This window comes from Octopus sinensis, linkage group LG4 (genome assembly GCF_006345805.1).
Source record: "Octopus sinensis linkage group LG4, ASM634580v1, whole genome shotgun sequence".
NCBI lineage: Eukaryota > Metazoa > Mollusca > Cephalopoda > Octopoda > Octopodidae > Octopus > Octopus sinensis.
Window position 1 is genome coordinate 156,205,571 of NC_043000.1, and position 24,618 is coordinate 156,230,188.

Consider the following 24,618-nt stretch of genomic DNA (forward strand, 5'->3'; position numbering starts at 1 on the left):
AGACTCAAATATGAAGGAAGAGATTATAGTTGATTTAAATCAACCCAAATTCTTTACCAACTCTGGAGGGATGAAACGCAAAGTTGACCTTGGCAGAATTTGAACTCAGAGCATAAAAGCCCATAACTAAATACCATACGTCACTTTGTCCAACACTAATGATCTGTCACCTTTAATTATTTTGATTGTTGCTTTTAATTATTGCAATTCTATTGAGTACAATGTGTTAAATTGGAGACGTAATTATATGTAAATGCATATCTAATGAGAGTAAAGAAAGGATAGAAATTAATTAAATTACAAGAATTAAATAACAAGAAATAATGAATGAAGGCCATCATTTTGAATATATCTTTGCTGCTTGCAGACATGCTTATATCAAAAATCAGTAGAGCAACCATGGTCTCAGAGACATTTTCTCACAATCAAAATTGTCAAAGTTTGGAATGAATCATCTGTACCTACCATTCCTTTTCTACACGAGGTACAAGGCCCAAAATTTTTGGGGAGGGGCCAGTCGATTAGATCGACCTCAGTACACAACTGATACTTAATTTATAGACCCTGAAAGGATGAAAGGCAAAGTCAACCTTGGCAGAATTTGAACTCAGAACATAAAGACAGACGAAATACCTATTTCTTTACTACCCACAAGGGGCTAAACACAGAGAGGACAAACGGATTAAGTCGATTATATAGACCCCAGTGTGTAACTGGTACTTATTTAATCAACCCAAAAAGGATGAAAGGCAAAGTCGACCTTGGTGTACTTTGAACTCAGAACATAAAGACAGACGAAATACCACTAAGCATTTCGCCCGGCGTGCTAATGTTTTTGGGCCAGCTCGCCACCTTATCTGTACCTACCATTTGCCACTGCATCCTTCAAAAGTTCTTCCTGAAATCCACCAACACTACAGTTGATGTTCCTATCCACTTTGTGGCTCTTTTACTGTTTGCTTTTCAATCATTTTGTGTTTATTCTATGCACAATGTATGGACTTCCAGCTATTATTGCTGTCTTCCTTTAGCTGACTGATTGCTGCTTTCTGTTCCCTCTTGTAACTTCCTTTTTGAATGAGTTATAGTATACCTGAGTACTGTGTACAATAAACTCCTAATTATTTTCATTTAGACAGCAAACTAGCAGAATCATTAGCACATTGGGCAAAATGCCTGGAGATATTTCTTCAAGGTCTTCGTGTTTTGAGTTCAACTTCGTCTTTCAGGGTCCATAAAATGAAGTGCCAATCAAGTACTGGAATCAATGTAATTGAGTTCACCCTCCTCAAAATTACTGACCTTGCGCCAAAAGTGGAATTAATAATGTCATCTTTATATAGCTTATCAAAAAAAAAAACAAAAAAAACTCCAGATATCAGTAATTAAACATAACTTTTATTCAACATGGTAAATGCAATCATGAAATTTATGTTTTATATATACATACATATACATACATACATTTACATATATATACATATATATATATATATAGTGCATGTAGAGAGATAATACAGAAAATAACATACATAGATTAATTTCCATTCTGTTGACTTTCTGCCGCTGCCACTGTCAGCTTTAATACAGAGTAAATTTAGCTAAACTTATAAAATAGAATCCTTGTTTTACTTTCAATGGACAACTGAATAAACATGATGATGATGTAGTAAAGATGTGCATCTGAATAATAGCTTCTGTTAACTACATACAATACAACCCTTTATTTTTCATTTTTCTCAGAGGAAAGGTTATACTTAAAAACTGAACTCAGGTTCATGTGTCAAAAGTAATCCTTATTTATTGAACTGAGTTTGAGTTAATCATGGATTATCTCATAGCTTCAAGATTTCAATGATATGATTGTTTACTTCTAGAATGACACTGTAGGTAGGTGTGAGAGGCCATATCTGGCTGGTCTAAACATAAAACAGGTGGGATATATGAGCCAGATATGAACACTTTAAATGCTTGTGTTAAAACTTCCATTCTGTATTATCTATGTATAATGATTTCTTACATTGGTATATGGTTAGACAAATATCTAAAGAAGAAGGACAGTCAAGTATAGTCAAAAGAAGTGACCACAGTATGTAACTGGTACTTATCTCACAACTTCAGCCCAGAGGAATACAAAAAATAGTCAATCCACGTAGCTTTAATCCATGTTCTGTTATTCCACCAATGTTGTATGTCTAACTAAAGATTTGTTTCAAGTGAATATTCCAATATATTACTGGTATTTATGTCAACAACCCTATAAGGAATTAAACTTCTAATGCAGGACTGTGAGACACTAAAATTGAACATGCTTCAATGAACATCCATGTCAACCTTGTTCGTTTATCTCACATAATGTGCGTACCACGAAAACAACAGTTTACAAACATTCGAAGACAGTTATAGTAATCATAGTGATAAGGATGAACACAATGATGATGATGGTGATGGTGATGGTGATGGTAGATGTTGATAGTGATGATAAAACAGGACAACTGAAAGTTTAGGGAAATAGCTATAGTTTCAATAAATTGTTTGATTTCTTTGCTGAGTAAGTTATTTCAAAAGTAAAACCACGATTGCTTTTCTGATTCAACTTGAGCGCTCAAACATGCTGTGATATTACTCAACAGCTCTATTGGTGTGTTGTGCTTTTGATCAGCTTAACCCTTTCATTACCAACCCGGCCAAAACCTCCTCTGGCTCTCAGTACAAATGTCTTATTTTCAAAAAGTTTTCAATTAAAATCTTCCACCAAACCTTCGTCACAATTTATGTTCCTAACACTAGCTGAATGATAACTAAGTTATTTTACTAAATTCTTTGTTATATTTAAAATAATTGAAAGAAACACAGAGCATCTCAACAGAAATACAGTAACAAAAGGGTTAAACAGCATGTAATAGTGATGGTTAACTTTAATGACAAGTTCTTGGTCAGTTTTAATATTATGTAGCATACTAGGTGAACACTTAGTGACAAGTAGTGTTGCCAAACATTGTCAATACCAAACGATCACGGTGGGTAGCATACTGTCCAGGTATTGCTGGGAATGTTTTAAATAACATGTTTGCAGGCAGCTTGAATGATGTGTGCTGTCTTTAGATAACTTCGATACAAGGAACGGTATTAACTCCAGATGGAACCCACAGTTAATAGGAAGGTCATGTGGCAACTATCCAATGTTGGTTAAAGTTTATGAAACATCTATGTTAATGTAACGTGATAACGGATCCGTGGAATAAGCTGCCAGACGAGATGGTGAAGATGTCGACGACTGCTCAGTTCAAAGTCTCCCTTGACCTCAAGTGGCCTGAACACTTTACATGAACACCACCCTGTACATAACTCCATGTCCCCCTACATGGCCTTGCTTTTTGCTTTTTGAGCCAAAAAATTAACTAACTAACTTTGCTACAATAACATTACCTTTCAACATTATAGTACTACAATAATGTGGTGCCACCATTCAGGTATTAAGAAAAAATAGGTAATATCACTATCAACAAATTAAAATTTGTAGTACCAACTACTATTGCACAATAAACATATTGTACCATTCATCAGTCAGTTTGAGCAACATGTATAATAACTCCAATCTACTATAACAAAGTGTAGTAGCAATATAAGATAACTATGGCAATACTTAGTGCAGTATTGTTAGTGAGACTGATCAGAACACAGGACCTTAAAGCAACATATGTCCATCACAAAGTCCATATTAGAACCATACATTAGTTGTTGGCCAGCAAACAGTTCTTTCTGTCCAAACAGGATCGGAACCAAGTTTCATTTCAAATCTTGATCAAGAATAGTGACAGCAAACCAGTTTTTTAGCCTAACATGTTGAAATTTTAAAGAAATTAAAACTCCTTTAATAATCCTGTTATTGGAATGTCACTTATACATATACATGTATCTTGGTTTTTATGTAAAAGCTTACTTGTAAGCTTTTTATAACATGATATTGCAAGAGATTATTTTTCAAAGCTTCTTGTGTGTCAACTACTGACACATCATACCTCATACGTTCACAATCACTGATCTGGAGTATTTTCAAGTGTGTCCCCTTATATTACCCAGTTATCTCCCTTGCTATCGTAGCCGCCTTGAGAGAGGACAGTCCTAACACTAACTGGTTGTCCAAGACATGCTCCTCATCACCTGCTGCCGTTGCATGATGTCATCAAAGCACTTCACTGACATGGTGATACGGGGACCAGTCTTCCAAATAAGTCCATCAGTGTCAATAAGCAGAGCCTTGATTGTGAGGTTGTAGAATCCTGGCAATGGCAGGGCAATAAGGAAACTGGAGCTGAAGTAGTCATTCTGGGGTTCCAGGGTCTTACTCAGTTTCACAGGGGGCACATCTTGAATCTGAAAGAACAGAAGAATCTGATTAAAGTAAGATATAAAGCAAAGCTACAAATATTAATTCAGGGTCCTTGGTATTTACTTACCATGGTATAAAGTCAAGGACTGGGGTGACTATGTGATGGAGATTGAGTAAAACTTAGATGTGGATTTACCAATTGATTAAGTCAAGAGCTAAGGAAACTAGCAAAGGTTAATGTGGTTAAAACAAGGGTTGAAATAACTGAAAGTGTGAGTAAAACTGAAGTTTGTGATAGATGTTTAGCCCCAAATCAGCCTTGATATGACCATCAGATATTTTTTAAGGCATCGTAGCCTGGACAATATTATCCAATGCAGTGCTTTTCAACCTTTTTGCTGGAGCAGAACCCCAACAAAAACATTTCACTGGCTCGAGGAACCCCTGTGCAATAATTTAATTGTCTTTTGCACACATATCTGCACAGGAGAATTAAAAATTACTGCCGATTTTAGCAGTTTTGTAACTTCTTGCGGAACCCCTGGACTGTACTGGCGGAACCCTAAGGTTCCGTGGAACCCTGGTTGAAAACCACTGATCCAATGGGTTCTTATATTAAGATGATAAAAGGTATTCAATGAAGAAGTCTACTTGGCAGTAAATAGATGCCAAGTAGTAGTAAGGTCAGAGTTGTAGACATGTGTGAATACAGTATAACTAATGATTACTTTGTTAGCTTGTAGTACTGGGGTCAAACCCTGTAAATGGGTTACTGAAAAGAACCTGACATGATTAATGAGGGATCAGAATAGTGGTGGATTTCTGACAAGAGACTTTGGCCAGGTTTTGATTGTTAGTTGTAGTCACTTCAATTGCAGAATGTATGTTTTAGGAGAAGGGAATTGTTGTGGAAGGATTCCAACCACTCCACAAGTGGCTGAGTGTAGACTGACTCATTGTCATAAAGTAAAGAACTGTGAGTGATTGCCAGTTCATGTTGGTAGCAGTTCACTGTGAGCATTTGAATATAGAGCATTGAGTCTCATGTAATAGTAATAATAGTGGAGGCGCAATGGCCCAGTGGTTAGGGCAGCAGACTCGCGGTCGTAGGATCGCGGTTTCGATTCCCAGACCGGGCGTTGTGAGTGTTTATTGAGCGAAAACACCTAAAAGCTCCACGAGGCTCCGGCAGGGGATGGTGGTGATCCCTGCTGTACTCTTTCAACACAACTTTCTCTCACTCTTACTTCCTGTTTCTGTTGTACCTGTATTTCAAGGGGCTGGCCTTGTCACTCTCTGTGACACGCTGAATATCCCCGAGAACTACGTTAAGGGTACACGTGTCTGTGGAGTGCTCAGCCACTTACACGTTAATTTCACGAGCAGGCTGTTCCGTTGATCGGATCAATCGGAACCCTCGTCGTCGTAACCGACGGAGTGCTTCCAGTAATAATAGTAGTGTGTCATGTATATATTTTCTTCCTCCCTGATTCATTACATTGTATATCCAATACAAAAACATAAAAGTGGCAATGAGTTGTTCGAAGCTTGCGTTGCACATTTAAAAAAAATTTTTTCCAGTACAAAACAAAAGAAAAAAATCATTTAACATGGAAAAACCTATTGGCCTCTGTGATGCAACAGCAACCACAGCAGCAGCAACCACAGCAGCAGCAACCACAGCAGCAGCAACCACAGCAGCAACAACAACAACAGCAAAACCAACAGTTGCTGGAATTAATGCAGAAGGAGTCTGAAAATACTCCAGGTTTGTACTCGCCAAACAGCGTAACAAATTCAATTCCAGGAGTGGAACTCAATTCTCAAAAGGGAGAGAAGATAGGAGAGACTAATTCTGAAAAGGGGAGATGTTGTGGAAGGATCCTGACCACCCCGCAGTTGACTAAATGTGGACTGACTCATTGTTATAAAGTAAAGAACTGTGAGCAATTGCCAGTTCGTGTTGGTACCAGGTCACTGTGAGCCTTTGATATAGAATGTTGAGTTTCGTGTAATAGTAATAATAGTACATCGTGTATATACTTTCTTCCCCACTGATTTGTTATATTATATATCCAACGATATAAAAGGAATGAATGCCACAGCTTCCATTTACTTTCTCTTAAAAACTTTTGGCATCATGAAAGAAAAGAAGAAAAACTCTTCATCTGACACACGGTTCATAGGGATGCTGTTAAGATTATAGCAAGTTATCCTGGTGAAGGAGAAGAACAATTCCACATAAGTTAGTTTAATTTCTGATTAATAAGCTGATTAATTTTTACTGTTTTATATGTAGTTTTTTTTTTTTATGGAAGCATGAGTAGAATAGTTTTTTATTTTTTATTGAAACAATTGCTTTTATAGCCTAGTGTAATGCCATTTTGATTGATGGCTTTCTACTTATTTGTGAAGTCCACTGAATAGAACTTGATATGCAAGTCATGCAACATGAGACATGAAACATAAAGTGGATTATGTTGTCTTAAAAGTATACACCATCTTAAAAAAAAAAAACACCTGGATCTTTTACACATACCATAAATCCTCGAGTATAGTCCGCCCTTGAGTATAATACGCAGGGGATTTTTAGGGGGCTCTACTTCTGAAAAACCTAAACCTTGTGTATAATACGCACCCCTTCTCTAACTTGAGTTGTGCGTAATTAAGCCAGCAGCACTTAGTCAAACAAACACTTCCGCACATGTGTAATACAATAATGGTGATGTTCTTAACTGTTATATGGGAATGTAAATATGTTTGCAAATTGTGTTTGTTACATGTTATTCTGTGTTTTGAATACTTTTATTTTAATAAATGTTGCTTACTGCAAGTTATGGATGATTCTTTTATGACTTCATTGCTTTCAGGCTTAGCTTAAGGGATTTTCGTGCCCGACATCACAAAATGCGTCTGAATAAACATTGCTGGACAGCAAATAGAGACTCAGACATTGCTTAGAAAATATTTTTCATTTTAAACCTCGTATATAATTTGCACTAGGGATTTTGACCTTTAGATTTTGGGAAAAAAATGCGGATTATATTCAAGGATTTATGGTAGTCCAACACTTCAACCTTTTCTCCTTCCTCCACTCCAAATAAAAGGGAAAATAAATACAAAAACAGAAACGTCAACAACAAGTAACCAAAGAAACGGTACCTTCTTTCCACTGGCGGCAAGTGTGGCAGCAGAGCCGTGGCTGTGACTGCGTAGAACAGATGTAACGTTGACCATGACAGCATGCACTTGCCTATAGAAGTCTGGTTGATTACCATGCTGGACAACACCTTCGACTTTCAGTGTGAGTTGTGTGTCTTGCTGTAGCAACACTGGGTCAGTTGAGTTGTGTGGCTGAGGAGAGATAGCCAGCTGAAGAAGACAAAAAGAAAGAAATAAAAATTACACTCAGCATTATAGGGGGTCCCCATCAAACCTCTACCACTAGACTACCAATATCATCAACACTACAACCTGGAGCACCAGCACCACCTATATCGTTAGTCCTACCAATACCATCAGCACTACAAATATCTATACGGACATATTACTACTGATACCACAACCGGTGGCACCACTAATCATAACCACTACAAGCACCACCAATTCCGCTAACAATACAACCCTCTACCAGCATCACCTACACCACCATCACTGCCTCCAAGAAAAACTGAGTATAAGAAGAATTAACTGTACTGAGATGTGCAAGAGAGGGCACTGTGCTGGTATGGACATATAATCCATATGAATGATGACAACTGGGTAAAGAAAGGTTAAGAGAGTCAAGTGGAAAGAACCTGTGGAAGAGAAAGACGAAGGAAGAACTGGGCAGATGTGGTGATAGCAGATATCAAGATGCTGAATGTCATGAAGGGGATGTTAAAGGGATGAAACAATGTCCTTCAGACAATGTACCAAACCCATACCAGTAAGAAAAAAGAGATGGGAAATATTGATGATGAAAAAAAAAAGGGCGAAAACTCTTTAACACTTTTCTATAAGAACAACAAATATCAAAAAATATTTAACATGTTTGATTGGGTTACAAGGCCTCAAGGACTTTTTTTTGTATAAAGAAATAAAAATAGATACAGAGAATGTAGAAAAAAAATTGGAGGAAAATAATGGTAAAACATCATACAAAAACACAAAAGAAAAGTGTTCAGTTAATTTATTAGCTTTCATTTTATGTAAATAAAGTGAAAATGAAGCAAGTTAGAGAAAGAAAAACAGAGTGACAGAGAGAGGAGAATAGATAGACATACTTGGATTGGATATGGAAAAGAAAGAAAGAAAGAAAGGAAGAAGGAAGGAAAGACGGAAATAAAGAAAGTAAAAGAAAGAAGGAGAGAAAGAAAGAAAGAGAGAGAGAGAGAAAGAAAGAAAGAAAGAATGCTTACCTTAACTTGTGTTGTTTGTAATGTCTGGAAGAAATATCTGGGGTAACCAATGGAGGTCTGAATTAGCTGCTTGATGGAATTATACAGGAATGCTATGTGCTGAAGAGAGAGAGAGAGAAAAACCAAAAGGTGGGTCAACATACTTTTGTCAAGCTGACATGATTCAAGTCGGTGGGTTAAGAGAGTGGGTTAAGAGCTTGGCAGTGTGACATGGTGGTGGAGTTATGCTTGGGACCAAGTGGTGTGATAATGGAACTATGCTTAGAGTAGAGTGGTATACTGGTGGAGTTAGGGTTTAAGGAGAGAGGTATAATAGTGGTGTTAGTTCTTGGACATCATCATCATCGTTTGGCGGCCACTTTCCATGCTGGCATGGGTGGGTTGGACGGTGCAACTGGGGTCCGGGAAGCCAGAAGGCTGCACCAGGCCCCAGTCTGATCTGGCAATGTTTCTACAGCTGGATGCCCTTCCTAACGCCAACCACTCCATGAGTGTAGTGGGTGCTTTTTACGTGCCACCAGCACAGGTGCCAGACGAGGCTGGCAAACGGCCACGATCAGATGGTGCTTTTTACGTGCTACCGGCACAGAAGCCAGGCGAGGCTAGCAAACGGCCACGATCGGATGGTGCTTTTTATGTGTCACCGGCATGGAGGCCAGGCGAGGCTGGCAAACGGCCACGATCGGATGGTGCTTTTTACTTAAACTAGGCTTTGAACAGAGAAGTATATGGTGAATGTGGGTTTTGGACAGAGTGGTATGTTGGTGAAGTTAGTCATCAGATGGACTAGCAGAATGGTCATGGTAGGTTAAAAACAGTTTTTATCACTTAGTCTAAAGAAAGAGCAGTGCCATTAACCTATTTTTTAGGGCCACTGATACTAGTAGTGGAGGAAAGGAGAGAAGACAATATCCCCTAACTGGATACCTGACCCAAATGTTTGCAACTGAGCAGACTGTTAGAGGCACTCAAGCACAAGTTGGCTGTATTAAGCCTGGCAATGGATCAGGTCATGCTCTCATGGCAGGATTTGAACTTAAAAAACAAAAAAGCCAAAACAAAATTACGGCAAGACATCCTGTCTAATACATTAATGACTCAACCAATCAATCATCCTAGACTTGTACTTAATTTATTAACACTCGAAACATAAAAAAGCAAACTTGACCTCAGCAGGATTTGAACTTGGAGCGCAGCAGGAACAAAAACTGTAAGGCATTTTGTCTGACACACTAATGGCTCTATGAATCTGCCACCTTATATAGAGGGTTAACATTTTTCTAAATGTTGGTAGTAGGTTGAATAAGTAACGAAGATTAGCTTGAGTTTAATATTTATATTCTCTTTTACTCTTTTACTTGTTTCAGTCATTTGACTGCGGCCATGCTTTAGCACCACCTTTTAGTCGAGCAAATCGACCCCGGGACTTATTCTTTGTAAGCCCAGTACTTACTTTATCGGTCTCTTTTGCCGAACTGCTAAGTGACGGGGACGTAAACACACCAGCATCGGTTGTCAAGCAATGCTAGGGGGATACACAAACACACACACACTTATATATATATATACATATATACAACAGGCTTCTTTCAGTTTCCGTCTACCAAATCCACTCACAAGGCATTGGTCAGCCCGGGGCTATAGCAGAAGACACTTGCCCAAGATACCACGCAATGGGACTGAACCCGGAACCATGTGGTTGGTTAGCAAGCTACTTACCACATAGCCACTCCTGCGCCTATGTCCACTTTACATTAGATTGACTTAGCTTTTGCTTCTATTACCTTGATGTACCACAGAATGGCTGGCTTAACTAATTATTTTGAAGAGAGCACAATGGGGCAATTAGCATATTCCCAGTGAGAGCAACCAAAAGGATGTAACAACAACAACAAAGTAACAGTGACAAGAAGTAGACTAACACAACATAACAGAAACATCACCGTTCCAACTATTGAAACAGATAACATTAATGGTTTACTCAAATCAGCAACAAACATACTAATGTAACATCTTACTGTGTTAATTCACCAAGTACAAATTGGACTAAAGCCAAATAGTAAATCCACAGCATCACCAACCGAAGTCAACTATGCTTCAAGATGACAGCCGTCTGATGTAGAAATCATCAAATAGTTAAAATTCAAACAATGGACAACGTATATGTGAAGACTAGATATTAAATAATTCCTTTAGGTTCAGTATTTTTGGAGCCAGATAGTTGGGGTTAAGTAGTCATTGGTCTAAAAGTTACTCCATATGGCACGTGCAGCTTGATCATTTCTGATGAATATACTCATCACAACACAGGCACCATTAACCCTTCAGTGTTCACATAATTCTGCCAAAGTTAACCCTTTTTTATCCACATTGTTTTGAACTAATCATGCATTATCTTGTAGCTAGGAGATTTTGATGAGGTAGCTGTTAATTTTTAAAATGATATTGTAGGGTTGGTGTGAGACCAGATGTGGCCAGTTTGAACATAAAACAGGCAGAATACTTTTGGCCGGATATGGCCGGTTTAAATGCTAAAGGGTTAAATAGAGTCAAGTGAAGTTTGGCATTATAACCATTCAAAATCCAATGGGTACTGGTGGAGCTGACTTCTGTATCTACCAGGATCTTATACTAAGTTTCCAGCTTCTTTAAAATCCAAGACACATCTGTATTGATATTCAAGAATTTCTTCAGTCAGTACTCACCCAAAGTGCTGTGGACATGAATCCCAAGAAGTGTTACCATGGATCACACTATCCCTCAGTGTGTATGCTTTGCAGGTAGAGATTGTCTTCAAAACTTGTATCCCCAACCTAACTCTAATAAGAATTCATGCCTGAGCAACAAGCTGGCCTCCGTACTGATGGCACGTTTAAGCACACCATTCAAGCGTGATCGTTACCGCGTCGCCTTTCTAGCACTTGTGCTGATGGCACATGAAACATTCGAGCGAGGTCGTCGCCAGTGCCGCTGGACTGGCTCCTGTGCAGGTGGCACATAAAAAGCACCGTTTGGGTGTGGCCGTTGCCAGTTCAACCAAACTGACACGTAAAAGCACCCACTACACTCTCGAAGTGTATCCGGCTGCAGAAACTCTGCCAGATCAGATTGGAGTTTGGTCTGCCAGACCTCAGTCAAATTGTCCAACCCATGCCAGCATGGAAAGTGGACGTTAAATGATGATGATGATGTAGAATCTGAATAATGTAGCGTCTTCCAGTTAGAATTACTCAGATATGAAATTTGCCACACAGCAACCAAACAGACACGATAGAACAACACACACACTAGTTTGATGAACTTAAATCCTTCTTCCTACCCCACTACAAACATCACTTACCTGGTGTGTCAGTTTGTTGTTGTTGTTACTGCTAACCAACTGGTTCAAGTTCTGAGCAATAGTCTGAAGTACTTTAGCAAAGCAACGACTCACTGGACACAGATGAGGTGATTTCACATAGAAGCTGCTGGCCTTGTCTAGTGTTAGAGTTTCCCTGAAGAAGAATTTTTGTAGTATTAAAAATGGTCATTAGAAGTACTGCAACATAAAAATAAACTCTTATTAATCCTTGAGTATGAGACTAAGATTCAGTTCCTAAACAACTACTATACAGTTTTTTTGCTTTGCTTCGAGACAGCATTCACCCGGGGTGGGTTGAGCTGGCTTCATTCATCCTCAATGCTGCATCTCTCACAATCGCCGACCAGATCTGGCGATTTGAGGCTAACGACCGTGTGATCTCCAACCACTCCCTATTCCAGCGGCGAATGCCGTAGTCATGGGGGCCTAGGTTGGGTTCCAGATCAGCCTTGACTGTCATCAGCCAGGTTTTTCGCTGTCTACCACATCGCTTTCGCCAACTCTGAAGGGGAGCTGGGGCAATTGCTTCATAGATGAATTCTCCTGGTTGACGACAGAGGGCATGACCCAGCCAACGCAGACGTCTCGTTAGGATGACTTGTCGGAGAGAGGTGATTTTGCACTGGTGTCGCACTGAATAGTTGGAGACAAAGTGATGCCATCGGACATGAAGGATGCAGCGTAGACAGAGGTGATCGAAGGATTCTAGTCACTTAATATCTTCTATACAGTTGATGAGAGTTAGGCCAGACTAGCGTTTATCGACCATTTTATACCAATGGACTCATTTAATTCCTATTTTACTCAGATGGACGCTCCTAGCCATTCAATGTTTAAAAGAAATGCTATTACATTTTTATAATTAAATATTATTAGGAATTGTATAAAAATATTGTTAAAATATTTTGTGCATTGTAAAAGTATAACCAATGGATTACAGGTAAATTTTAACAATAAAATCTTATATGAACCCTCAAGGGCCATATGGAAACTGGTTGAGAACCACTGGGTTAGACAGGCTGATTTAGTACTCTAAAGGAACCCATTCTTATGTGTATATCTTTGCTCATCTTTGCCCACTTTTTACATCTATTTTTCAATGAAGTAGAAGTAGAACCTGGTTTTCAGGTCAGATAAACAAGAGAAAGCAGAACTGTTCAGGGCCCACAAAACACAATAGTTCCTGAAAGATCTGAATTTGAGATTATATGGTCTAACTTCTCCATTATGCTGCAGACTATTTCCACCTTAGGCCAGCCCTTGTCATCACTACAATATACCTCCCACTACTTCCAATGGTGAAGGCGCATGGCTCAGTGGTTAGAGCGTCGAGCTTACAATCGTGAGGTTGTGAGCTCGAATCCCGGACCGGGCTGCATGTTGTGTTCTTGAGCAAGACACTTTATTTCACATTGCTCCAGTTCACTCAGCTGTAGAAATGAGTTGCGATGTCACAGGTGCCAAGCTGTATCAGCCCCTTTGCCTTTCCCTTGGATAACACTGGTGGCTTGGATAGGGGAGGCTGATATGCATGGGCGACTGCTGGTTTTCCATAAACAACCTCGCCCGGACTTGTGTCTAGGAGGGTAACTTTCTAGGTGCAATCCCATGGTCTGTGTCGTGACCGAAGGGGGTCTCCGACTTCCAACAGCCACACTAAGTACTGTCCAACACCCAGTTCATATTGCTGTTGTTACTGTTTAGCTGTAGGTCAGATTTCCTTCAGCCAACGATATTCTAGTTATGATAATGATACCTATTTTTATCAAACGATACCACGGATCCAATGACTGCAAGGTGAGGAGGGGGATATTTTTTAGGTGATCTCATCTCTGAAATGTTTTAACTATTTGTTTTATGACTCATTACTGCCCATTTAATGACAACAACAAAAAAAAAAAAAAGAAAAATTAATTTGTCGTGCACTCAAGCTAAAATAAAGTTACAATGTAACATCTCACAATATCACAACTGAAAACCAGGAACTAAAAAATTACAGCCAACTTGGTTTAATCACATGAAATGAAAGTCACTTAGATATTTATGTCATCCAGTATTTTACAGCCACATAACTGGAATTATCCACAAATCACAAAACACAGTTTCATATTTACTTAATATAAAAGCAACTATGCAGCATCCTAGGGAAGGGCACAATTATTTATTAATAGGCGATTGTCCACGGCGAGCTGGCAGAAACGTTAGCACGCCAGGTGAAATGCGTAGCCGTATTTCGTCTGTCGTTACGTTCTGAGTTCAAATTTTGCCGAGGTCGACTTTGCCTTTCATCCTTTCGGGGTCGATAAATAAAGTACCAGTTTCCCACTGGGGTCGATGTAATCGACTTAATCCCTTTGTCTGTACTTGTTTGTCCTCTCTATGTTTAGCCCCTTGTGGGCAGTAAAGAAATATATTTATTAATAGGCAATTTAGGTCAGGGGACATTTTTACATCACTTCATGCCTGTATCCAAGGTAACTACTTCACCTCTTCATGGTCTAAGATAATGTGTGCATTCCCTTCTGGCTACAACTAAATATATAAAAAAAAAAAGGACATTTCAATACGGAACTACAGCAGTCACTTAAGTAGCAAGATTTTAATGTAAATACTGTTAGATATATAACCATCAATCTAAATAACATTGAGGCTGTTCTTGCATACAGGCATCTCCTCTGCATTCCTCTTCAGCTAAGTGATCCTAATCTTGCAGGCTTACTCTTTTACTCTTTTACTTGTTTCAGTCATTTGACTGCGGCCAAGCTGGAGCACCGCCTTTAGTCGAGCAAATCGACCCCGGGACTTATTCTTTGTAAGCCCAGTACTTATTCTATCGGTCTCTTTTGCCAAACCGCTAAGTTACAGGGACGTAAACACATCAGCATCAGTTGTCAAGCAATGCTAGGGGGACAAACACAGACACACAAACACACATATATATATATATATATATATATATATACGACAGGCTTCTTTCAGTTTCCGTCTACCAAATCCACTCACAAGGCATTGGTCAGCCTGGGGCTATAGCAGAAGACACTTGCCCAATATGCCACGCAGTGGGACTGAACCCGGGACCATGTGGTTGGTTAGCAAGCTACTCACCACACAGCCACTCCCGCGCTTGTTCCAATTAAAAGCACCCAGTACACTTTGTAAAGTGGTTGGCATTAGAAACAGACATGGGGCCGAGGTAGCTCTTCAACTGGTCAACTCCTATCAAACCATCCAACACATGCCAGCATGGAAAACAAATATTATATGATGGTGACGACGACGATGATGATGATGACAGAGAATGCAGAATGTTAAACAATAAATACACAATTTGAGCTCAGTCACTGGGTCTGCTGTTCCTTTTTTTTTTTGCAATATTTTAGTCAAAAGAGAAAGCAGTTCCCATAAGCCTTTATAGGGCCTCCAAGACTGGTGGTGAAAAGAAAAGGTGTCCTCAAATCAGAGACCTGGCTTGAATACTTGCAACAGAGGACATTCAACTAAAGCACCCAAGAATTCAAGTGACTGTGTTAAACTGGTTATAGCATGATTTGAACTCAGAAATGTCTTTACAATCTAAGTTAAAATCCTCAAAATATCTGGACTGACACCCTGACAATTCTCATTTCGTATGTTTTTATTACACCCAAAACGATGAAAGGCAAAGTTAACCTTAGCAAGATTTGAGTGCAGAAAGTCAGAAGAACTCTGATTAAGCATTGGATCTAAAGACTTCTTAATAAGGTCTAATGTCTGTATTACTGATGACATAATTTTTGAAGAGATAAAAAGGTTTTTTCTTTTTATTTTTGCAATAAAGGTTACCTACCTTGTTTGCCCTGTGAGAATGGTGTTAATTACTGCCTTCATTAATTCACTGCTTGTGTATAATCTATAGAGGGATCTGTTAAGGAATTCACATCAACAACCACATCAATCACTTAACTATTTACATAGAACATTTTTCCTATGCAAATCAGCCAGAAAAATATACCTCAAAGGACTTCTGTTTCATCATTGAGCCAAGTTGAAATAGCTGCCAAATCTTCCTCAAATTACACCTTACTGTACTCAAAAAGAAAAATAGAGAGGGTTGTACACTGACTGACTAATATAATATGTAGCAGATGCGGATATAAAAAAAAAAGATGGGATGACTATGGCTGGACTCTTCTGACCACAGATCTGTTTAATCAGGGTTGAACTAGGGCACAACAACAACAACAACAACGTATGTTGAAACAATGATAAATAATAGTAATATTGTGGAAGAGGAAGATGTACTTTAACCCTTTCATTACTGTATTTATTTTGAGATGCTCTGTGTTTTTTTCAATTACTTTAAATATAACAAAGAATTTAGTAATATAACTTAGTTATCATTCAGCTAGTGTTAGGAACATAAATTGTGACTAAGGTTTGGTGGAAGATTTTAATTCAAAACTTATGAAACAAGACATTTGTACTACAGAGCCAGAGCCGGTTTCAGCCAGGTTGGTAACGAAGGGGTAAAAAATACCTTCAAAAACTTCTGCTGCAGTATCCAGGCTACAATGAGAGAGTCAATCCTTACATTTATGCTAAAACTCAGCACATAGCTCTTAACAACCTTTTGTATGAGCATGGCATTGTAATATGCTATTTTCTCTGCTCTAAAGATGCTAAGCTTTGTGTTAGTTGTTGTGTTTGGTACTGGATCAGCCCTAATTGAGTTGATCTATGGTAATTCTACCAAGTACTTTGTACCCTAGACTCTATAGTGCCTTTTGCAGTAATTCAGTTACTTTTCCAGCAGATCAAGCATCTATGTAGGTGGTTTCTTGCTGATGTTACTCAACCCAGCAGCAAAGACTCTCCACGGTTACTATTTTGCTGGGATAAAAACAAGAGGTATTTTATACACAAATACCACACACACACACATTTTTAAAGGATACAGTTGCATATTGGCTAAGGAAGCAGGGTCTGCATCAAATGAAGACTGATAGAGATCCAAAAATTTCTGACTTAAATTACTGTAGCTGTTTTGGCATTTTAATAGCTGAAATATTGAACACAAGAAAATATTAAAAATGCAAAGGAACAATTATTGGAATGAAATTATTATTAGGTGCAAAATTTACACAATATTAACTTTACTTTCTTTTTTTGAACTTTTTTACTTGTTTCAGTCATTTGACTGCGGCCATGCTGGAGCACCGCCTTTTAGTCGAGCAAATCGACCCCGGGACTTATTCTTTGTAAGCCCAGTACTTATTCTATCGGTCTCTTTTGCCGAACCGCTAAGTGACGGGGACGTAAACACACCAGCATCGGTTGTCAAGCAATGCTAGAGGGACAAACACACACACACACATACATATATATATATATATACATATATACGACGGGCTTCTTTCAGTTTCCGTCTACCAAATCCACTCACAAGGCTTTGGTTGGCCCAGGGCTATAGCAGAAGACACTTGCCCAAGATGCCGCGCAGTGGGCTTGAACCCGGAACCATGTGGTTGGTTAGCAAGCTACTTACCACACAGCCACTCCTACGCCTATTAAGATATCATTATCATCATTTAATGTCCGTTGTCCATGCTGGCATGGGTTGACTGGGCTGGCACGCTGGAAGCCTGTGCCAGGAACAGTGGTTCTCAACCTAAGTGATAATATCCTTTTGGGGATGGCATGGGGGGGGTGCATTGTGAGCTTACAAAGTGGTGCTAAATGCCAAGATGGCAGTGTGGAAGGTTCTGAGTATTTAGAGAGACTGGGGCATGATTTTTCTCAGAAATAAAAACTAAGTACAATATTTATATTTTAACCATATTTTTGAAAAAAAAAAAAATCTTTGTTAGAATTAAAATATGAATAGGACATTGCATTATCAGTAAACAAAAACATGACTAATGACATGCCAAGGTTCCATATAATTTCATTATATGAGACCTCCCTTTTGTTAGTAATTTCCATGAAAAGGGATGCCAGTCTATGCAAATATCTCAAAAGGGGCACATGCTGGATGGGGTAATATTAGAACAGGCAGATACTAAAACACGACAAAATTAGCTTCTGCTAGATCTGTTGGGGGTTTGTGTTTTTTTTTCATTCTTCATTGTAAAACATGAAGACAGTGCATTTGTAAAATGGTATTCTATGAAAGGGGCCATTGACCTACGAAAGGTTGAGAACCACTGCTTAAAATCCCAATTCCCTTTCAGACTATAGGTTTTGTAACTGGATATCTTTTCTGATGCTAACCACCATCCATACTATTTTGTGTAGAAAAAGAGAACACACAAAACTGTTAAATGTTCATTTGATTAGTTGGTGATGTGGTTAGCATCAGAAGAGATATCCATTATAATCTTATAAACCTTACAGTTCAGTTTTAACATAAAGTTTTAATTAATGTAATCATCATCATCATTGTTCGACCGTGGTCGAGACAATGGAATTTACTATGCTATGCCAGACTTCACGGTCCATCATGGCATTACGGAGGTCCTGTTGCTGGATGCCTGTATCCCTGGAGATTACATCAGGGTAGGAGAGTGTGCGCCCTCTGGTATTGCGAGTAGATGGCTTCCAGAGGAGAAGAGTAGAAATTACCTCTTTTTCAGCTCTACAACAATGTCCAGCAAACTGGACTCTCCTAAATTGGTTAGCTATATAAAGAGCAATCAACTGCAAAAATACATGTATATGCCAAGGTTTCAAATAACATTCAACCCTTGCTGATGGAGAAATATAATGCATACCTAGTTGATAACTTACTGTTACATCACATTACATTAGATCCAGTGAGCTTAGACGTATTCTTGAGCATTTCTTAATACTGGATCAGAATGTTCTAAATTTCTTTCTTTCTTACAAAATACACACACACACACACGTTGCTATAATGAGACAATTTACCTGAGAGATTACAGGACCACATCGACTGATGTCACGAGAATTGGTGACCGCCATGGCAGAGGCTATTGCAGGAGGAGGACATGTCTGGAAAGTGGAACAAGTTTGACACAGGTGCTGGTGTAACTGGACAAGCTCACAGCGCAAGGTGCAGTATTCGCTCTGGAACTGAAGACGGAAATTTTGTGTTGTGGCAGCCTGCAGTATAAGATAAAGGAAATGATCAGAATGACAATAACAGAATGGTTGAAAGGTCAAAGTATTGGAATACTGATTACATACAAGGGAGTTCAAATCTCTGTAGTGTTTTCTTAAGCAAGGGACTTCTCTATGCTTTGCTGAGTTTCCCTTACAAATAAACAACAGATTCTACCCCAACTACATTTGTGAGTAAGGGCATCTGGTTGTGAAAACAATTACCCCAACATGAATACACGCATAAAACGCATAAACAGAGAATTAAACAGGTGGCATGTAAAAAGCACCATCCAAATGTGGCTGATGCCAGCGTCACCTGACTGGTGTCCGTGTTGGTGACATGTAAAATGCACTAACTCATCGTGGCCGTTTGCCAGCCTCCTCCGGCCCCTGTGCCGGTGGCACGTAAAAAGCACCCACTACACTCATGGAGTGGTTGGCATTAGGAAGGGCATCAAGCTGTAGAAACACTGCCAGATCAGACTGGAGCTTGGCGCAGCCTCCTGGCTTCCCAGACTCTGGTCAAACCGTCCAACCCATGCTAGCATGGAAAATGGACATTAAACAATGACAATGATGATGATGATTAAAAGTGTTCTGAAAAGAATGGTTGCGTTGAAAACATTTGGAGACTCTCCCAGACAGGTGAGATTGAAGTAGTTAATGCCAAGCATGGATAACTCCAGGGAAAATATGGGAGGTGAGGCGAGAGGAGTTTTTGTCTAAATGCTTGCAATAGAATTAATTCAACTGAAAGCACTTAAGGATTAGGTGGTGTTAAACTGAGCACCAGCCACTCCTAAAACAGTAAAATGTAAATAAATAAATAAATAAATACATATCCTGATTAGTAGAATTAGAATAAGTCACACTAGCAACCATGTCCAGTGAAAAGTGGTTGAAAAAATATGCTTCCTATGCATCCAGATAGATGAGATATGTAATAGATATGGTTGAAATCTACTCCAATAATAAAGTGGAATCTTTACTGGCAAATATGATCTGCCTGCAACCCGTATGACATGCCTCTTGCATTGTTTCAAAGGCTGAAATAAGAACCTGAAATATGTGAAGTAGATGAATGCCAGAACTTAGAACTTCCTTTAATTCAACTAGAAGACCCAGCTGGCACATTGAACTTTGGCACATTCACAGAATTCTGAGAAGCAGATATATTCAAGACCACACCTAAGTGATACAAAGCAAAGTTGAAACATGTACATGGACAACTAAAAATAGTACAAACATGATTTCCAGTTCACTAGATAGGTCTCTTGATTGACCAGCACTGCAGATATGTGGGTACCGCAGTTTCATTCACATTTCATTATACCCTTTTACTTGTTTCAGTCATTTGACTGCGGCCATGCTGGAGCACCGCCTTTAGTCGATCAAATCGACCCCGGGAGTTATTCTTTTTGTAAGCCCAGTACTTATTCTATCGGTCTCTTTTGCCGAACCGCTAAGTGACGGGGACGTAAACACACCAGCATCGGTTGTCAAGCAATGCTAGGGGGACAAACACAGACACACAAACATATACACACACACTTATATATATATACATATATATGACAGGCTTCTTTCAGTTTCCGTCTACCAAATCCACTCACAAGGCATTGGTCGGCCCGGGGCTATAGCAGAAGACACTTGCCCAAGATGCCACGCAGTAGGACTGAACCCGCAACCATGTGGTTGGTTAGTAAGCTACTTACCACACAGCCACTTAACAATAAATGATAATCATCATTTTGTGTTGGCAAGGTCCAAGTTAGTTGTTATTCAGAATTAGTGCTCTCCTGGAGGACCACATTTCACATGTATGTTTCAGTTTTGGCATGGTTTCTATAGCATTCATCAACCACTTTATAGAGTACTAGCACTATGATCCAGCAACGCCGGGTCATAGTTCTGGTGCATGCATATACAGCTGCATGCGTGCGCACATACACGCGAGTACTGTCCAAACATCCAACCAATCACATACAGCTAGCTGGCATTCAATTGGCGTATCAAGTTTCAGGCATTTTGATTGGGCTTTGGATAGAAAATTCACAAAAGAGTCGCTTCTATTGATTTTTTAATGGCTTTGCGGGGTGACTAGGGTAATGTAAAGATATGCACGACCACCCTTGGATGGTTTTGAATGACCATAGAAAGTGCGAGCGCTCTAACTGAAAAATTGTGGATTTGTATAAAGGACACGCACGCACACACACACACAGAGACAGACATTTTGCCGTTTATATATATAAAGTATACTGGGTGACATTTATAACAGTATCAACTCCAGAGGGGCTGTCATGCACCTCAGCCAGGCTAAAGAGCCTTCTCAACCTCTCATTTTTATTTGATCACAAACTACATTATAGAATATATTGGATATACCTCAACCTGGCATTAGCCCTAGAACAATAACCTTGTGCTCTGTAAATTCAAAAAGTCCTCACTACTCAACAATCGCCTTTTGTTAAAGTCCAACTTGACCAAGAGAATAATACAGAAAACAAAAAAAATCACTAAAACCAAATCTCAAAGACAAAGTAAGCCAGATGTCGACAATGCCTTGTTAGTTGATATCAATTCATGAAGCAAATTGGCTGGATGCTGACAGCTTTGTAAAGAAGTGCTGATTTCTCAAAGTAGATGGAACTTGCGGAAGACCCAGGAAGAACAATTTCAGGATGCTGAACCTTTCAGGCAAGATGACAAAGGACCAAGATGCCTGGCCCCTTGCTGCACTCAAGAATACCCATGCTCTGCAGCAGAAGTGTTAAGACTGGTCCCTCTGGTAGTGTAAAGCACTCGTGGCAATGCCATGTAAAAGCACCGGTGTGGTGCCATGTAAAAGTGTCAGTGTGGCACCACATGAAAGCGCCCAGCAGACTCTGTAAATGGTTGGTGTTAGGAAGGGCATCCAGCCTTAGAAACCCATGCCAAATCAGACTGGGGTCTGGTGCAGCTCTCAAGCTTACCAGTTTTTGAGCAAACCGTCCAACCCATGCCAGCGTGGACAACAGAAGTTAAATGATGACGATGAAGCTATCATCACACAAATTTACCCCCTACATTGAAGTATGGGAGGGACAGTTTTGGTTTCCCTACATGTGTGGACCTATTCCACAACTGTATCTGTTACAGATCCAAACCAACCACCCAAAACAGAACCTAAGCTGGATTGGTAAAGCAGACAGAAATCCGGATGACGATTGTGATAATGAGGATGACATCAATGTCACTGATACTATTTAACTATGGGGTGATTGTAATTTTTTCTTTTTCTTTTTTTTTTCCTTTTTTTTTGCTATCAGCTGGAGAGAAATGAGAGCAGTAGTGACATACATTTAAAGTTTGCCAATAGTATTTACTAGCTGGACCCGTGAAAAATTCACGGAAAATATAAAAAATATAGGCATTATTTAATCTCAGAGCGAGATGTAAAAAGTAACCGCTCGACAATGTAAAGTATAAAAGCCATCTCAATATGGCTAACCACAAAGGGTGGGTGTTACTGTAGCTTTTAGCCCCAGGAGATCATCGTCTCCAGCTGGCTTTAGATACCCTTTCAGTGCCCTTGAAGTATTTGCAAAGGGAGGCCATCCCTTCCTCTTTTATACTTTACATTGTCGAGCGGTTACAGTTTACATCTCGCTCTGAAATTTAATAATGCTTACAGTCAGTTTTTCGAAATCAGTGGCAGACATCACTAGAAAAACTCACATATTTGCAAAGCGGGCCTTGTCTTTCATCGTGACCTGGTGGTTACCGCCTGTTGATAAGAGACAATAATCTCGAAACCGGGGTCCGGTGCGTATCACTCAGGCTTGCGAGGAAGGGATGGCCTCCCTTTGCAAATACTTCAAGAGCACTGAAAGGGTGTCTAAAGCCAGCTGGTGCCATGAGATCTGTTTTTATAGTGTGACAGTTAAAGGCAGTGAGCTGGCAGAATCATTAGCATGCCGGGCGAAATGCTTAGCAGTATTTCGTCTGCCTTTACATTCTGAGTTCAAATACTGCCAAGGTCGACTTTGCCTGTCATCCTTTCGAGGTTGATAAATTAAATACCAATTGCATACTAGGGTCGATCTAATTGACTGGCCCCGCTCCCCACAAAAATTTCAGGACTTCAGCTTATAGTAGGAAAGTATACTGTGACAGTTAAAGAAGGGTAAAAACTGATAACTATATAAATCCAGCCAAAACATCTCAGTGACGCAAATGTAAACAGAATTACTATTTAGCCTTAAAATACTTTGTACATATTCAGAGAACCCTCTTGGTTTAGTGGCACTCTCTTTACTCTTTTACTTGTTTCAGTCATTTGACTGCGGCCATGCTCGAGCACCTCGATCCCGGGACTTATTCTTCGTAAGCCCAGTACTTATTCTATTGGTCTCTTTTGCCGAACCGCTAAGTGACGGGGACGTAAACACACCAGCATCGGTTGTCAAGCAATGCTAGAGGGACAAACACAGACACACAAACACACACACACTTATATATATATATATATATATATATATATAATATATATACATACATGTATACGACAGGCTTCTTTAAGTTTTCGTCTACCAAATCCACTCACAAGGCATTGGTCGGCCCGGGGCTATAGCAGAAGACACTTGCCCAAGGTGCCACGCAGTGGGACTGAACCTTGGACCATGTGGTTGGTAAGCAAGCTACTTACCACACAGCCACCCCTGCACCTATGAAACGTTTTTCATAGAACGTTTTTCTCATATTCTTTTATTCTTTTACTTGTTTCAGTCATTTGATGGTGGAGCACCACCCTTTAGTCGAAGAAATTGACCCCAGGACTTATTGCCTGTAAGGCTGGTGCTTATTCTATCAGGCTTTTCTGCTGAACAGCAAAGTTACAGGGATGTAAACACACCAACACTGGTTGTCAAGCAATGGTGGTGGGGGTACAAACACAGACACATTCATGTGTGTGTGTGTGTGTGTCTTTTAGTTTTTGTTTACTTATACACATCAACAAATGAACCAATTGAACAACTCTGTGTGGTTGTTCAATGTGCTAGAAATAGCAGCCAAATCTCTCTCATACTATGTTCTTGTTAGTATCAAGGAAAAGGAAAAATAGAATTAATATTTTTGATTTTGCTTGGTTCTATGAATTTAATCTTTTATTAATACTTTCATCCATTACTTGATACAAGAAAAAAGAAATTGGAAAAATCCTGACCAAAACAGAAATTGTCACTTAACAAAAATATAGAAAGAGAAAGAAAAGATTCTATTTGAAAGCCAAAAGATGTTCTTTAGCTGAGGTGTAATTTTATAATTGAAACAAATTCAAAATTTAAATTTCAGAACATAAGACTTAACATGTTATCTGGTGTATGACCAAATTCAAATGGGTAGAAGACCTAAAACAAATGTGTATGTATGTATGTTAC

The 24,618-nt window shown here is 39.3% G+C and overlaps 1 protein-coding gene and 1 long non-coding RNA gene across 2 annotated transcripts in view; one reads left to right on the forward strand and one right to left on the reverse strand.

Moving 5' to 3' along the window:
* Positions 1–1,547: 1,547 nt before the first annotated feature.
* LOC115210782 (integrator complex subunit 7-like) overlaps positions 1,548–24,618 on the reverse strand; it is a 67,173-nt gene continuing 44,102 nt past the window's right edge. Inside the window, exons 14-21 of the mRNA XM_029779509.2 lie at positions 19,001–19,195; positions 17,029–17,132; positions 15,921–15,983; positions 12,074–12,227; positions 8,734–8,832; positions 7,496–7,705; positions 2,895–4,377; positions 1,548–2,669 (exon numbers count right to left, since the gene is read on the reverse strand). Coding sequence (XP_029635369.1) covers positions 4,132–4,377; positions 7,496–7,705; positions 8,734–8,832; positions 12,074–12,227; positions 15,921–15,983; positions 17,029–17,132; positions 19,001–19,195 — 1,071 coding nt within the window. The 3' untranslated portion in view covers positions 1,548–2,669; positions 2,895–4,131. The remainder of the gene's footprint in view (positions 2,670–2,894; positions 4,378–7,495; positions 7,706–8,733; positions 8,833–12,073; positions 12,228–15,920; positions 15,984–17,028; positions 17,133–19,000; positions 19,196–24,618) is intronic.
* On the forward strand, positions 7,998–22,762 carry LOC118763168. Its single transcript, XR_004998932.1, has 3 exons — positions 7,998–8,007; positions 13,799–13,804; positions 22,608–22,762. It is a non-coding gene; the product is annotated as an uncharacterized LOC118763168 (long non-coding RNA).